This window comes from Lates calcarifer, linkage group LG6 (genome assembly GCF_001640805.2).
Source record: "Lates calcarifer isolate ASB-BC8 linkage group LG6, TLL_Latcal_v3, whole genome shotgun sequence".
Lineage (NCBI taxonomy): Eukaryota > Metazoa > Chordata > Actinopteri > Centropomidae > Lates > Lates calcarifer.
This window is the reverse complement of record NC_066838.1, coordinates 7,047,075-7,060,723: the sequence shown is the minus strand read 5'-3', so window position 1 is coordinate 7,060,723 and position 13,649 is coordinate 7,047,075. Positions and strand designations below refer to the sequence as shown.

The following is a 13,649-nucleotide window of genomic DNA, read 5'->3' as shown; positions in this document are numbered from 1 at the left end:
GCCACACTGAGCCACACTGAGTGACATGTTCCTTCATTACCATGAACACACACACACTGTAGTTTATTTTCAGACTGATAAACAGTTAGTTGGTTTGGTGCCGAAATTTAAATTTCTAAATCTGACTTTGAGCTTATTCTCTGTTTTTTGAATACACACACACACACACACGCGTCTCACATCTCAGCAGCTCAGTGATGGACGACTGTACACATGAAAGCCTCCATCTCAGCTCAGAGGACTGAAGAGGCCTTAACATGAAATTGATTCATTAAATACTTCAAGTGCAGATATTCATGTTTGTGAAGTCTCAGGCTTATTTTTTAATAAAAGAACCATCCGCTCAGGCTAGTCCCATGTTCCTGTGTTTCATTGCTTCAATCTGAATATGAAAATGTATAATTAAGATTTAAAATGTAATGCCAGAGCACAAGAGTTTTCAGAACAGTCACTGGGACCAGTTTGTTTCATGGAAATCAAACCAGACACGATAACAGGGATTTTTCTTCATGATGCTGATGGTTTGTGAAGATGCTTCATATTTATGTGTTCAGGTGCAGCCCGTCCTCTTCACAGTCCAGGCTGTCGTGACTCCCTCAGACCTGCAGTTTGACCGGACTGAGGTGGACTTTGGATGCTGCTCCATTTACCAGTCGGTCAAGAGCAGCGTTCGCCTCACCAACCTGTCTCTCCTGCCTCAGGACTTCGGCTTCTTGAATGTTCCAGAGGTACTGAATGACTAACAAGAACTTAATACCTTGTCTTGGGTTAAATGTTACTAAGTACAGTTACAAGGTACGAGCAGAAATTAAGCCGGAAACCATTCATTGAAGACAGTATTTTTAATCATTACGTAAATTATGTCAGGCACTTAGTCAGTCCTAACTTCATCCTTTCTGTTACAGGTTTATGAGATTTCATTTTTTAGATGTGTTTATTTGCATTACCAGCTCAGATGTTGTGTAAACAGGTTGTGATTAAACCCTCAAGATTAGGTGAGCAATCTGAATCCAGCACAGGAATGGTGGACTCCCCCCACCACCAAGAAAAACTTGTATACGAGAGATAATTACTGAATATAAATACGTTGAATGGCTATTACGAAAAAAGATGACCACGAATAGTATCAGAAGTGGAGTTTGATTTCATAAAAATCTTTAGGATTACTGTGTTAAATTGGAGATCGAAGCTGTTTCCGTTGTTTGTGTTCTCCTATGCTACAGTTTATTGAGGTCCAGCCCAATGATGGCTTTGGTACTCTGCTCCCACAAGAGACCCTGGAGATTGATCTGATTTTCAGTCCTAACAAGGCCAAAGAGTACAGTTTCCAGCTCTACTGCAAGTCTGGAATTAACAGGTTGACTTGTTTTCCTTTATTCTGTGTAAATTAAATATCATACATATGGATTTGTTCCCTTTTTATGGGAAGATTGAGCCTGGATTGATTGTGGTTATCATGTCTAATATGATGGATTCAGTTTATCTGATCACTGTCTTTATTTAGTAATTCATAACTAAACGACTGATGTTCCTCTGGCTTTAGAGATTTCCTGCTGTCCTGTCGAGCGGTCGGCGTTCGTCCTCCACTGCAGCTCTCACATTCTCTAGTCCAGTTTGGAGCCACAGCGATAGGTGACCGCTCCACCACCACACTTCACCTGATCAACTATCATACCGACCGTAACCAGTCAAAACAACCGGTCACTCCGGTGGTCAAAGACGCCCTGATACCCAGGCTGTTCTCCTTCACCTTGCCTGAGGATTCAGACATCAGCATCACACCGTCTGCAGGACGCCTGCTCCCTGGACAGGTGGAGTAAAAAACATCTCCACCTCTCTGTCCTCTGCTCTACAGGAGCTTCGTCTCAGGAAACAACCCTGATGATGTCACTTAAACAACTAGTCAGTGATTATGTCATCAGGGTTATTTTGCCTTAAAGCAGCAGTGTGTAGGATTTAGCGGCATCTAGTGGTGAGAATGCAAATTGCAGCCAACAGAAAACGTGTCCCCTGAACTCAGAATTGACAATGGCCGGGAGGTGATAAAATTGTGTCAATTACGGCATTGATTAGGCTACTCTGTCAAGAAAACTAAATATTTTATTTATGTTATTTACCTGGTTTATGGGCTCTCATTTCATTTCAGCTCAGTGTGCAGTCTGTTGTGTTTTGTTGTCACAGGCCAAGACAGGCCGACATCTTGTCATGCTCAGCACAAAAAAAGCTGCCACAAACGTTGGCACGAACGTTGAAGTGTCTTTAAAATCATAGATGGACAGACGTTGACCCCAAACATCTGAAAGACAGGACAAACACTTTTTAAATTTATTTATGTTTTTTAAACAGACACAGTCTCACCGTAGTGTCTCTGCTGCTGATGACAGGGAAGCTAGCCTGAGTCCTCCTGCAAGTTTGCTGATTATTATTAAATATTATACAACCAGGTCAACCTACTGTAAAACTGTAGGTAATAGCTGACATCTAACAGGCTGTGACAGGCTGTGGTGTGGTCTCGTTCTAAGTGAACGAAAATGCAGCAATGATGTTTTAGGTGATTCCACACTAATGAAAACATATTATTGTATATTATATCCCATATCTGCCAATAGATCCCTGTGAATGTTACACACTTTAAGTGATCCTCTGGAGCTTGATCTGCTGAGGTTGTTTTTCATTTTACACATGAATGAAATCTTGCAAAAGCATTATTAAAGTTTTAGACGATGCCTGGTCTAGTTCCTTGTTCTGACTCTAACCTTTAATCAGAATCACCTGAGGACAAAACAAACCTGGGACATATTATGACAACAAAACAGAACAAACAGATCTCAGAGGAAAATCATCATCAATTCAACTCAGTACTGTTACACATAATAACAGTGAGACAAATAGCCATCATAGCTGCTACAACAGAAGCCTTTACAGTGTAATGATGCCCTCTTCTGGACCTATGATAGCAGTGAACAAATGCTTCTTGTTTTGTACTGTCTCTCCTGCAGTATTAATGAGTACAGAACACAGTACACATAACAGTGAATCTTCATTTTATCTTTATATTCATGTGGTGCAGTAAAAGTTCAAAGAACAGATTATTTGAACATCAGTGCAGTTTATTGCTGTGAGTTGTGATAGCTGCATTTGAAGAACGCTTTCCTGCAAGCTCATACACTGTTTATAGAAGAGATTAATTCTTTGTATTCATTTTTTCCAGTTGGATAACAGAGGCCTACTGGGAGAAATCCAGTAAATAGTCTGCAATTATAGAACAGAGGGATTATAAACCTCCTTCCGCTTGAATTGATCCACACCAGAGAAACTCTAGAACAAGGAAACTTCTCAAAAACTAATTTAAACATTCATTTTGAAATATGAATTAGAGGTTTAAATTAGAAATCACTAGGGTGTAAGAGTACTGCAACCTGACTGCCACTCTAAAGTTTCCTGAAAATTTGTACAAAACACAAAACTAATTATCCTGTGCTCAGAGTCTGTCTTTATGAGTACCTCCTGATATGTCACCATCTCTCCTCTCATTAGAGATGCCTGGTTCAGGTGACGTTCAGACCCAGACTGTCGGAGCAGGAGATCAAAGAGGAGGCGCTGCGTCTCCTCCGCCGAGCCAAGCTGCTCCGTCAGAGGGAGGTGGAGATGAACAGACACATTGGACAGGAGGTAAAACTGCACAGCCGTCTACTCCGATCACCTCCTGTGATGTGAACATAGAGAATGTAGATGCATCTAATCATAGTCTGAACCCATCAGTCATGTCTGTGTGTGTGTTGTAAGACTAAAAAGGAGACGCCAGTGGAATCCAGTAAAGGAAAAAAAGCATCTGTGAGTCCAAAGAGCAGCAAAGTATCAGACGAATCAGAGACAGAACAACCAGCTGAATTGCCAAATCCTACCGACGTACAGCCGGGGTATGAGGGTTTTTTTTTTTTTTTTTCTTATTCCTCACTTTGTATCACAAATTACTTCAGTAAACATGACTAGTTTGAACTGAAAAGCCACTAAAGTAAAAGTTAATTAATAAATATTCTGTTGCTGCATATCAAAGATTAGTTCAGCAAAAAGAGAATAAATGAAAGAAATATCTCACATCCTTCCTAAAAGCCTGTCTGTGTGAGAAAGTAGGCTACACCCAATTAACTTGGTCAGAAATTCAACAACACTGAAATATAAATTACACACAAAGCTATGAGCTGTTCATTGTCTCTTCTTTGAGTTCTTCAGTGATTTCATCAGCATCCCCTTCTGTTAGTTTGCAGGGATCACACCACGTACACTGTGATATCTCAACGACACTGGGAAACCTGGATGAGAAGGTGCTGAGTTTAAGGAGTGTTTGTTGATTTGTTTAAATGTCTTTTACCTGTAGGTCAGAGCAGTATGAGGATGCCAGGTCCTCTCTGCTGTTCTCCTTCACTCAGCGCTACAGAGAGTACATCATCCCCTGCTTTATATCAGATGGAGACCCCCCTGAGGAAGACAGACAAGCCCCCCCAGCATGGAGGTAACACTGAGTCGGTTCTCTTCACATTCTGGTTCATGCCACTGTGGCTGACTCAGGAAACATTTCAACCCCAAGGGAAGTTGCTGTTTTTGACCAAGAAATTATCTGGGATATAACCACAACATGTCATTTTAACACTTTAAAATAGCAGGTGGTTTTTGTTACCTTTAGATGGAGTGAGGCTCCCCCATGTTTCCAGTCTTTGTGCTAAACGAGCCGCTTAATTGAAATGTGCATATATTTTACAGAATGTCTGACTATTTCTTCAAACTTTTTGAATTTTGTGTTTTAGTGGTGCATTTTACAAAATTTGAATTACAAATTTGCAATTTACTAACCTAGTACAATCCCACTGATTTACAGCAAACCCAGAGCTTCTGGTCTCCTGGGCCCCTGAGGGTCTGAGGCCCTTGAGGGTCACAAGGGTCTGGGATTGTCTGCTTCTCCCAGTTAGAGAATGCAGTTTAGAATTTGCATTGAATTTTGGAGCTGCATAGCATTTAGTAAAATTAGCTTCTTATATGAACTAAGTGCCTGGTTACTAATTCACCATCATTGTGCTGATTTGTGGAGATTGTTTGCTGCCAAGCAGATGTTCTGACCTTATCCAAAACTCAAGATTTCCACAATGGTGGACACATCTGGTCTGGCCTTCATCATTGTAACACTGGAACACAGTAGTGATTCAATCTGTATGTATATCCAGTAAATAGAAGAAGTGGATGGTTAGTACAGAAGAATAACAGGAGGAACTCACTAATGACCACTCATCAATGTGTTGTTTCTGTCAGTCCAGAGATGATCACAGACTTCAGGAGAGTGGAAGAGACATCAGTTCATATTCAGCACATCAGTTTGATGTGGCTGGATCAAGAACAAATTAAGACTGCATCCAAAATGGATACACTGCCTTCATCTTTTTCTTCAGTCTGTAAAGATCAGCTTTATTCAAAGTCTCTAAATATTCAGTTTTTTTAGGATATTGTCTTCTCTGTGTTTTCTGATTTGATTAAGTTTAATTGCAAAACAATTTAACCAAATCAATTGTCTGTATAAATCTGTATCAGGTTTTGTCACTTTCTGTCATTCATTACCTGTATTCCTTATTTCATATCTTGTAACATCTCCTCAGTCCCTTCAATACTCTCCACCTGAAGCTGCAGTGTCCTGCTGTCAAGCCCTCTCTGCTGCTGATATCCAACAGTGGACACAGGAACATGGACTTCCATCAGGTGGCAGTGGGTGAGTCATGTTGAATGTTTGTGTAACTCAGTGGTTCTTTATATACTGTAAATGTTCACCTGTGCATTCAGCTTACACACCTTTATGTATTTTCTTCTGTTTTTAGGAGAGAAAGTGATTAAGAGGTTCACAGTTCAGAACTTTTCAAAGGGATCTTTGGACGTATCCTTTCTCCAATACATATGTATCAGCCTTTCTAACACATTCTGTAGTCTTAATTGTTAACCATTTTTAGAAAGAGATTTATTTGTGCTCCTCCGACAGCACTAAAAAACTTTAGAATTTCCGGATCAATTCCTTCTACACTTTTCTTTTACAGTTTCACATCTTTGAGATTCATTTGTTCATTCAGGATGTAAAAGTTTTAAAATAGGTTTCTGCAGATATCATACAGTGTGAGGTCCGTGGTATCTATTTAATATAAAAAGGGGTTTGTTCACACAAATCTCACAAAACATTATCATTGAATTGTCTCTTATTTACCTCTAGGAGTATGTACCATCACAGGTATTCTGGGTTTTACTTGTCCAGGTTTTGAGATCTCAGTCTGTGATTTCTGCCTATACCCCAGTATAGTTGAGGTGAGTGGATTTTAATCTGTGGTGCTCACAGCAAAGAAAAACCACTAATTCAACATCAGGGTTTTTAGTACTTTTTTGTCCCTTTATTCAGACTGGATAGTAGAGAGATGACAGAAAAACAGAAAACAGGGGGGAACACATGGAGCAGAGGTCTCTGGCTGAATCTGAACTGGGGACCTTGCCGTTCATGGTCATCACTTTAATCATTCAGCCACCAGGGGATCCCACTGTGAACAGGTTTTATATGAACCTCTGCTGAAAGCATTTCTAAAGAAAACTCTTCACAGTGTGGGGGCACAAACAGAAGCTGCTTTTGAGAATTTTAAATGAAAATGTTCAGTGCTGTGAGCGCCATAAATGAAATCCTGTTAACTGTCATTGTATTTAGATGGAGTTAGAAATCTCAGACAGGCTGCTCTGGTGGCCTCAGAGTTTTAGATGCTGACTGTGTAAACACAACATCCCCGGTTCAAGTCTGAGTCTGGGACTTTTGCTACATGTCAGTGTCTTACTTCAGTTCCTGTCTGTCAATGATACATCTCAAAGACAGATATCTCAAACCTGGATAAATAAAATCATCCTTTAATAGGAGTGGTTATGTCAACAAATAAAATGTCTTGAGGTAAAAGTTAATATTTCTGAAATCTTAACAGGTTTTGATACAAACTTACCTCTCGTCCCTCTCTGAACAGACGTATACTGTAAAACCTATGAGGTTAATCCAGGCTTAAGTCAGATTTAAACAGATTTACCATATTTCAAATACCTTATCATACCTTATCGGTAACATCTCTTTGTACTGGTTGGTCCATGTCCAGAAATTAAATAACACAATAAAATATGTCTTAATAGTAAATGGCTAGTACTATAAATAGTCATAAATAATAATAGTGAGTGTTCTCTCCTGCTTTTCTTTGACCATTTACAAGCTGAGGTCATCAGTGCTGGACATACAGGGTCCCTTCTCTCTTCTTAATGCTCTCAGATGTTTAAGACCTGGGGAGAAACATACTCTGGTTCTGGCCTTTAGTCCAACTCTGGAGAAAACGGTGGGTCAACAGTGAATTCATCATGAAGCACTGGCTTATAGTTTTATGTTACTAAACATATGCACCTTACTCCACCGTTCTCTAGTACTGTGAGACTCTGGAGATCCAGAGCCAGAAAATGACCCTGGAGGTGACTCTGCGTGGGGAGGGTGTGGTCCCTGCTGTCACCTCGTCCCACCCTGGAGGTCTGCTTGACTTTGGCTATGTGTTGGAGAAGGAGAGCACCTCACAGGTCATAAAGGTCAGTCAACAGTGTGCCAGGTTCTTCAACAGGAATATGTTTCTGTTGGTTTTGAGGAAATCTTGAGAAGAAAACAGTTAATATGAAGTGATTACACTGATGTGTTTGAGGAGGTTGCAGCCGTGGTGATGACTTTGAGCCCTGTTCTATCTGCAGCTGCAGAACAGCTCAGCAGTGGCTGTGGGTTTCAGGGTGCTGTTGGCCGGTGTCTGTCCCTCCAGGCCTCAGGGTGGAGCTGACAGGGTGGGCCTCCTGCTTGGCAGTTACACAGACCCTCAGCTCCAGCCTCCTGTGGGTAAGATGTAATTAACACTTCACCAGTCCACCAGGGAAACTTTGACTGCTCCAGCTCCAAGTGGAAGAGGACACATTAACAACATGCTCTAGCTCTCATGTAGTCCTGGATCTTTTTACATCCCTGGTTTAGTTTGTTTTCAGTTTATATTTAGACTCTGGGTTAAATCTTGAACTATTACTAGTAAGTGATAATATACTCTGCTGTGTTTTTACTGTCCAGGTAAAAACCATTTCATATGCAAAAAGATGTAGATACAAATTGACTTTAAGGGCTCTGCTTTCATGAATCAGTTGTAGCTACACATCAACAACCAGCTTTTGTTTTCCCAGTGAACCTGTTGTGTTACTATTTTAAGCTTTAAAATGTGTTGTACAAAAAAGCAGAAGTTACATTAAGAGCTTATACTGTATGTTAAAAAAAATACAGTGTCTGAAAGTTGATCTTTCATTTACGTAATTACATGTTAGTATTATTTACATTTTAGCTCGACCACTAAATCAGCCAGACCAATATATTGGCTAATTAGTTTATTGCAGATAATATCATTATCAGTGTAAATGTATGCAGAGAGGTAAAAAGCCGCTGTAGTACACTGTCACCATTACATAGTTTGTCCACCAGAGAGCACTGGCAGATTTTTTCCAACTGTTAAACATTTCTCTCAGTATGTATCTTGTTCACATTCATTTTGTTGAAAAAGAGAGAAAAAAACAAGATTGTTTTTATTGCGTGTTTATGTGAAAACAAAGTATGAGCAGGGGCCTGTATCTTTATTGGATTTTTAGATCCAGTATTTGTAGGTGGGCGATGTATGTATGTTTAGTATGTTTTCTTTTTTTCATTCTAATGAATGTGGAGGTTTTAACATTTCTCCAATGAGCTTTAATTTTACCTTAGATCATCTTTCATTCTCAGTTGAGTATCAGTGCTGATTAACACTGTTAGAATCTGATTATTACAACCAGAACAACAAAAATAAAGCAAACTAGTTTTGACTAAGTACTTCCTTTGTACTGTCATAATGAGTATATGTCATATGATAACTGGTGTTTCTCATATCCAAATGATCAACATTATGGATGTCAGCAACTGTGACATCTGATGTAAAAACCCACTGAAGTTATGAGATCAAGACCACAGCCACAGTTTCATCAGTTCAACAGCTGTACCAGCAGCAGACAGAACAGTAGCAGACACAGTAATAACAACCTTGTATATTTTATGTCCTGTACAGGAACCCAGAACTACAGTGGGCTGAGTGTGTTCAGTGTGGTGCCAGCAGAGGGCAGCGTTGCTCCAGGACAGAGCCAAGACATCACTGTCACCTTTCAGCCTGACCACCCGTCTGTTAACTACTCGGACAAACTCACTGTAGAGCTTAGGAATAAGGTCAGAAAAACACTGTGCACACACATAAACTCAAACACACACCTCTATCTTAATCACTGGTTGTAACAGTCACCACATGCTGTTCTCCCATTGTGTTCTTCATATCCACATGTACTGACTGCACCCTGTTTGTCTCTCAGAATAAAGTGTGTGTGGTGAGTCTGAAGGGTGCTGCCTCTTCACATAACATGTATTTACATGGAGGAGACCTGCTGACGGTGCCCATCGAATCCCTCCTCCCTCCACTGATACCCAGTCAGACTCAGCTCACAGGTAAAGCCTCCATCCTCCTCTCTTCTTCCTTCACTGCTGGTGTAATAGAAATGATAGAGTTTAATGAAACACACAGTCAGTGTGGAGCAGCTCAGTGCAGCTGTATATCTGTGGAAAGTGATTCAACCTCAGCATATTCTCTAAGACACTGAAAGCTCCAGTAAGACAGGAAACTCATGCAGAGAAAATAAAAGCACTGACTCTATAACGATGACTAATAACTCCCAGACTCATTCCATGATTTATGCAAACAAGAGCAGCATATGTGAAGTAGTAATTTATGCTAATCACAGTGTGCTGACAGGCCTCATTCCTGTCACCAGCAGTCAGATCATATTTCACCACAGAATCCATGTGTGAACACAGGAACACTTCCGTGACAAGGTTACAGTAAATGTTACTGAATCAAAGAGGTGTTGGTGTATTAAGATTGCATCAGCAACCAGAGAGGACCCTGAGCTCTGATAGTGTCACACGAATAGGACTCCAGTGGGAGAGGAGTTCTCACATCTTAAAGTCTCACAGCTAAATTTATGTTATTGAGGTGTGAATATGTGGATTGAAGACAGAAGTAGTTGTAGGGCAGTGTGTTGGCAAACTTTATCTCAAATGTATGTTATACTGTACATTTTTTTAAATTATTTTTCCTTTTCTGTATACATGCCTATGTCTGCTAGAGCCTGCATGCAGCCCCAAATTTTTTTCTACAAGGCCTCAATGTACCAACAAACATATGTGAACACACCCGTGTCTGCAGAAACCCAGCTCAGTATGAAGACAACCATGTGGGCAGACGGTTTATCTGCCAGTGCATATTGGTTTGAAAAATCTCCAATGCAAAAATCTAAAAATGTGTAATCAGAAAAAAAAATATTCAAGTATGTATGTAGGTAATCTAAAATATAACATAATGAAATAAATGAATGGATGCCAGTGGATGTCATCAGTCACACCAGCAGCTCTGTGAAGCTGTATTTAGCCACATTGGTGCTTTGAGCTAAATGCTAGTGCTAACATGTTACCATGTTGATGATGACAGTGCTAAAACTTTGATTTTTAGAGGGTATAATGTTTATCATGTTCACCATCTCAGTTTGAGTAATTAAAGCAAAGTGGGTAAAATAATAATCTTGTCCTGATGATTGTGCTGTATGGAAAGTCTGAGCCACATAGCAGGACAGTTCATCTGAAGATGAATTAGAGGTCAGAAGAGTCTCTGGTCTCCAGGGACCGTGGAAGAACCACATTTATTCCAATTTCCAACTAGTAGTTGTTAAGATATTTCAGTATGGACCACAGTGGTAGTGTTAGAGAGTGTTTATTGCGAATTCTGTTTCCATAAATTTGATAATCTGTTGAGATTATGTAAACACTTCTAATTCATGATTTAAATTCTGAGTAATTATTTTGGTCTTTATCATTAGATCTAATATCTATTGTGACTGATGACAATCAGCTGTGAGAGAAGGAAGAAAAGGAACTGAGTTTTGTTTTTGTCTCAACAAACTTGTAGTATTCTGGGTAGAGACGGGGCATCGCTACAGTCTTTGACCTCATGTCAGACAAGACATGCTTTTCATCACTTTGTAAAAGTGAAAATATATGGAGGTAACAGAATCAGCGACTGAGGTATTTTGATTTGGACTGTTTGTGATGCGAGTTAAAAAGCAGAGCCCTGTTAAAGTGGGGTCAAAAAGAAGAAAAAGGAACAGACTACAACAGATAGACTGACTCACCAACCAGATCAGTGTTGCCATTTCTAGAGCCATGCCACTAGCACTACTAATATTGCATACACATTTAGATACATCTAAATCACTCCACGTTTTGTAAAATGGATAGCTAGGGTGAAGATTGACTATGCCAGAAAATTCCACTGACTCTGGTCTTGTGGATTTAAAGTGACATGAAAGTACTGATGTTAGAGCTGCTGCTATGTCCCTGTCCATCAGAGTCAGAGGTGGTGGAGAAGCCCAGTATCCCTGTGTTAGTGACTCTGAGGGCTGGATACAGCGGGGGCACCATCACACCTGGGGTGAGGGAGCTGCAGGTGGGCTGCATCAGCTCCACACAGCCCAGTAAGAAGGTACTGTGACATCAACACAGGTTCACACAGATATGTAACCAGCAGCTGATGTATGGTTCATCAAGTATGATGCATCATTATAGGGTTAATAAGTTTTTTCATTATTATTCAGTGTATTAATATCTTCATAATACAGCTGCTCTGTAAATGTTTTATTTATTGTCTGTTTGGTCATCTTCACTCTGTCTTTCTCAGAGTGGTGAGTTTCACTGGGACAATGTGGCGTCTCTTCAGCAGCTGGGCTTCAGTGTGGAGCCCAGCAAAGGCAGCGTGGAGGCAGGACTCAAACGCACCATCACTGTCACATGGACCCCTCAGAGCGGGTACAAGGTGAGAAGGAGATGATGTTTGTCATTGTTCTTCAACAGGAAAATCAGCCTTTGCAGAGGAGAGAGCATACAGACATGTTTTCATGAAAATAACTTAGAAGGTGTGTCAGTTTGGATTTGGTCATTTTCTGCACTCACTGATAGTTCTCTCTCTCTCTCTCTCTCTCTCTCTGTGTGTGTGTGTGTTTCAGCCGTATGAGGTGGCGCAGACATGTGCGTCTCTTACCTTGAAGGGGGATGAGAGGAGCGTATACAGAGTCACCTTCATGGCTTCGGTCTCCACCACCTGACTGACCTCTACAGAACCTGGACGACAGCCAGTGAGGAAATCTGCTCACACACTCACTGACACACACACAGAAACACACAGACACACAAAATACACAAAGACACATGATGTAGTGTATATACTGTATATGTAACCTGCATTAACTAATTATTAAAGGTGGATGTGTTGTCTGAAAATTTAGCTGTAACCATTTCATTCAGTAGCTGTGTGTATAACACAGAAGAGAAAAATTAGTTACTACAGATTTCATTTTGTTGGCTTTATACCTTCTTGTTCATTGCTTCAGTTTTAAAGATTTTAATATAACACAAAGTTAGTAGTGTTATTTCTTCGACACTTTACATTTGCATTATATTTGAACCATTAATAAATTTTAAAATAAAATGGGCATTACAAAATAATGTTATTAAATACTAACTCATTCCCATTCAAACAGTACACAGATTGCAGTGGTTATTTACTACAAGACAGAGAATATTACACACATGGAGCTGAGAAAACATTTATAACCTACACAAGTATTTGAAACTTTTTATTTGCTGAATATAATCTTACATATTATATTACTATGGTAATATAATGTGGTCAGGAATATGACTCTACAGAGCAGTAAATCCTACATTCATACAAAATAATGATGTAACAGTCTTTTAATCCGTTTTTATTTTTTCTGTTTGGTTTCTTACAATAAAAAAAGTAAAGAATTTAAAAGTAAGAATTTGTCAAATCAGTTTGGTTCTTCAAGGCTTTTGCAAAGTGAAAACTGAGCCAAGTTATAATCATGATAGGACTGTAAAGCCTTGGTGACCTCCCATGACCCCTAAGTCAGGACAAAGCTGCGGTGGTTTGTGACATTTGTGTTGAATCAAATTGTTTGTTTCCAAAAGACAAGAGAGAGAAGAGCATCTCTCCACTAACACAAACCTTCAGTCAAACTCTTATTTATTAAACCCAGAGCATAAACCCCATCAACCCTCTGCAGCTCATTTGTAAAGAACTTGACCATATGGGCCTTATTCCACCACCAGGGGGTGTGTGTGAGGCCATGTTCTCAGCTGGTTGATGGTGTGTCAGCTGATGTGAACCAGCAGATGTGTAAAGTTCATACTGCAGCAGTGCTGGTACTGTACACATGAAGTGAACAGAGGCAGAGTTCACACTGAGTTCAAACAAGGTGGAGTCTGTGAAATATGACCCAGACTGTGACCAGATTCATGGAGATGAATGATGAAAAAAAAAACACTGGTTTGATATAAAAGCAACGGGAATTATAGATTATTGATCAGACATAGACCAACACTCCAATACTGTTAGTATTAACAGCAGTGTCTGGAGCTGTAGGCCTGATATATGAAATAA

General features: G+C 39.9%; 1 protein-coding gene across 1 annotated transcript in view; it reads left to right on the top strand.

Moving 5' to 3' along the window:
• The window catches only part of cfap74 (cilia and flagella associated protein 74), a 50,011-nt gene extending 37,012 nt beyond the window's left edge, over nt 1-12,999 (top strand). The window contains exons 24-39 of the mRNA XM_018675147.2: nt 555-728; nt 1,224-1,357; nt 1,544-1,811; nt 3,538-3,672; nt 3,787-3,920; nt 4,379-4,513; nt 5,646-5,755; nt 5,862-5,917; nt 7,266-7,385; nt 7,471-7,626; nt 7,783-7,921; nt 9,159-9,313; nt 9,454-9,586; nt 11,539-11,672; nt 11,868-12,002; nt 12,193-12,999. Of these exons, the coding sequence (XP_018530663.1) occupies nt 555-728; nt 1,224-1,357; nt 1,544-1,811; nt 3,538-3,672; nt 3,787-3,920; nt 4,379-4,513; nt 5,646-5,755; nt 5,862-5,917; nt 7,266-7,385; nt 7,471-7,626; nt 7,783-7,921; nt 9,159-9,313; nt 9,454-9,586; nt 11,539-11,672; nt 11,868-12,002; nt 12,193-12,291 (2,217 nt within the window). The 3' untranslated portion in view covers nt 12,292-12,999. The remainder of the gene's footprint in view (nt 1-554; nt 729-1,223; nt 1,358-1,543; nt 1,812-3,537; nt 3,673-3,786; nt 3,921-4,378; nt 4,514-5,645; nt 5,756-5,861; nt 5,918-7,265; nt 7,386-7,470; nt 7,627-7,782; nt 7,922-9,158; nt 9,314-9,453; nt 9,587-11,538; nt 11,673-11,867; nt 12,003-12,192) is intronic.
• The last annotated feature ends 650 nt before the right edge of the window (nt 13,000-13,649 follow it).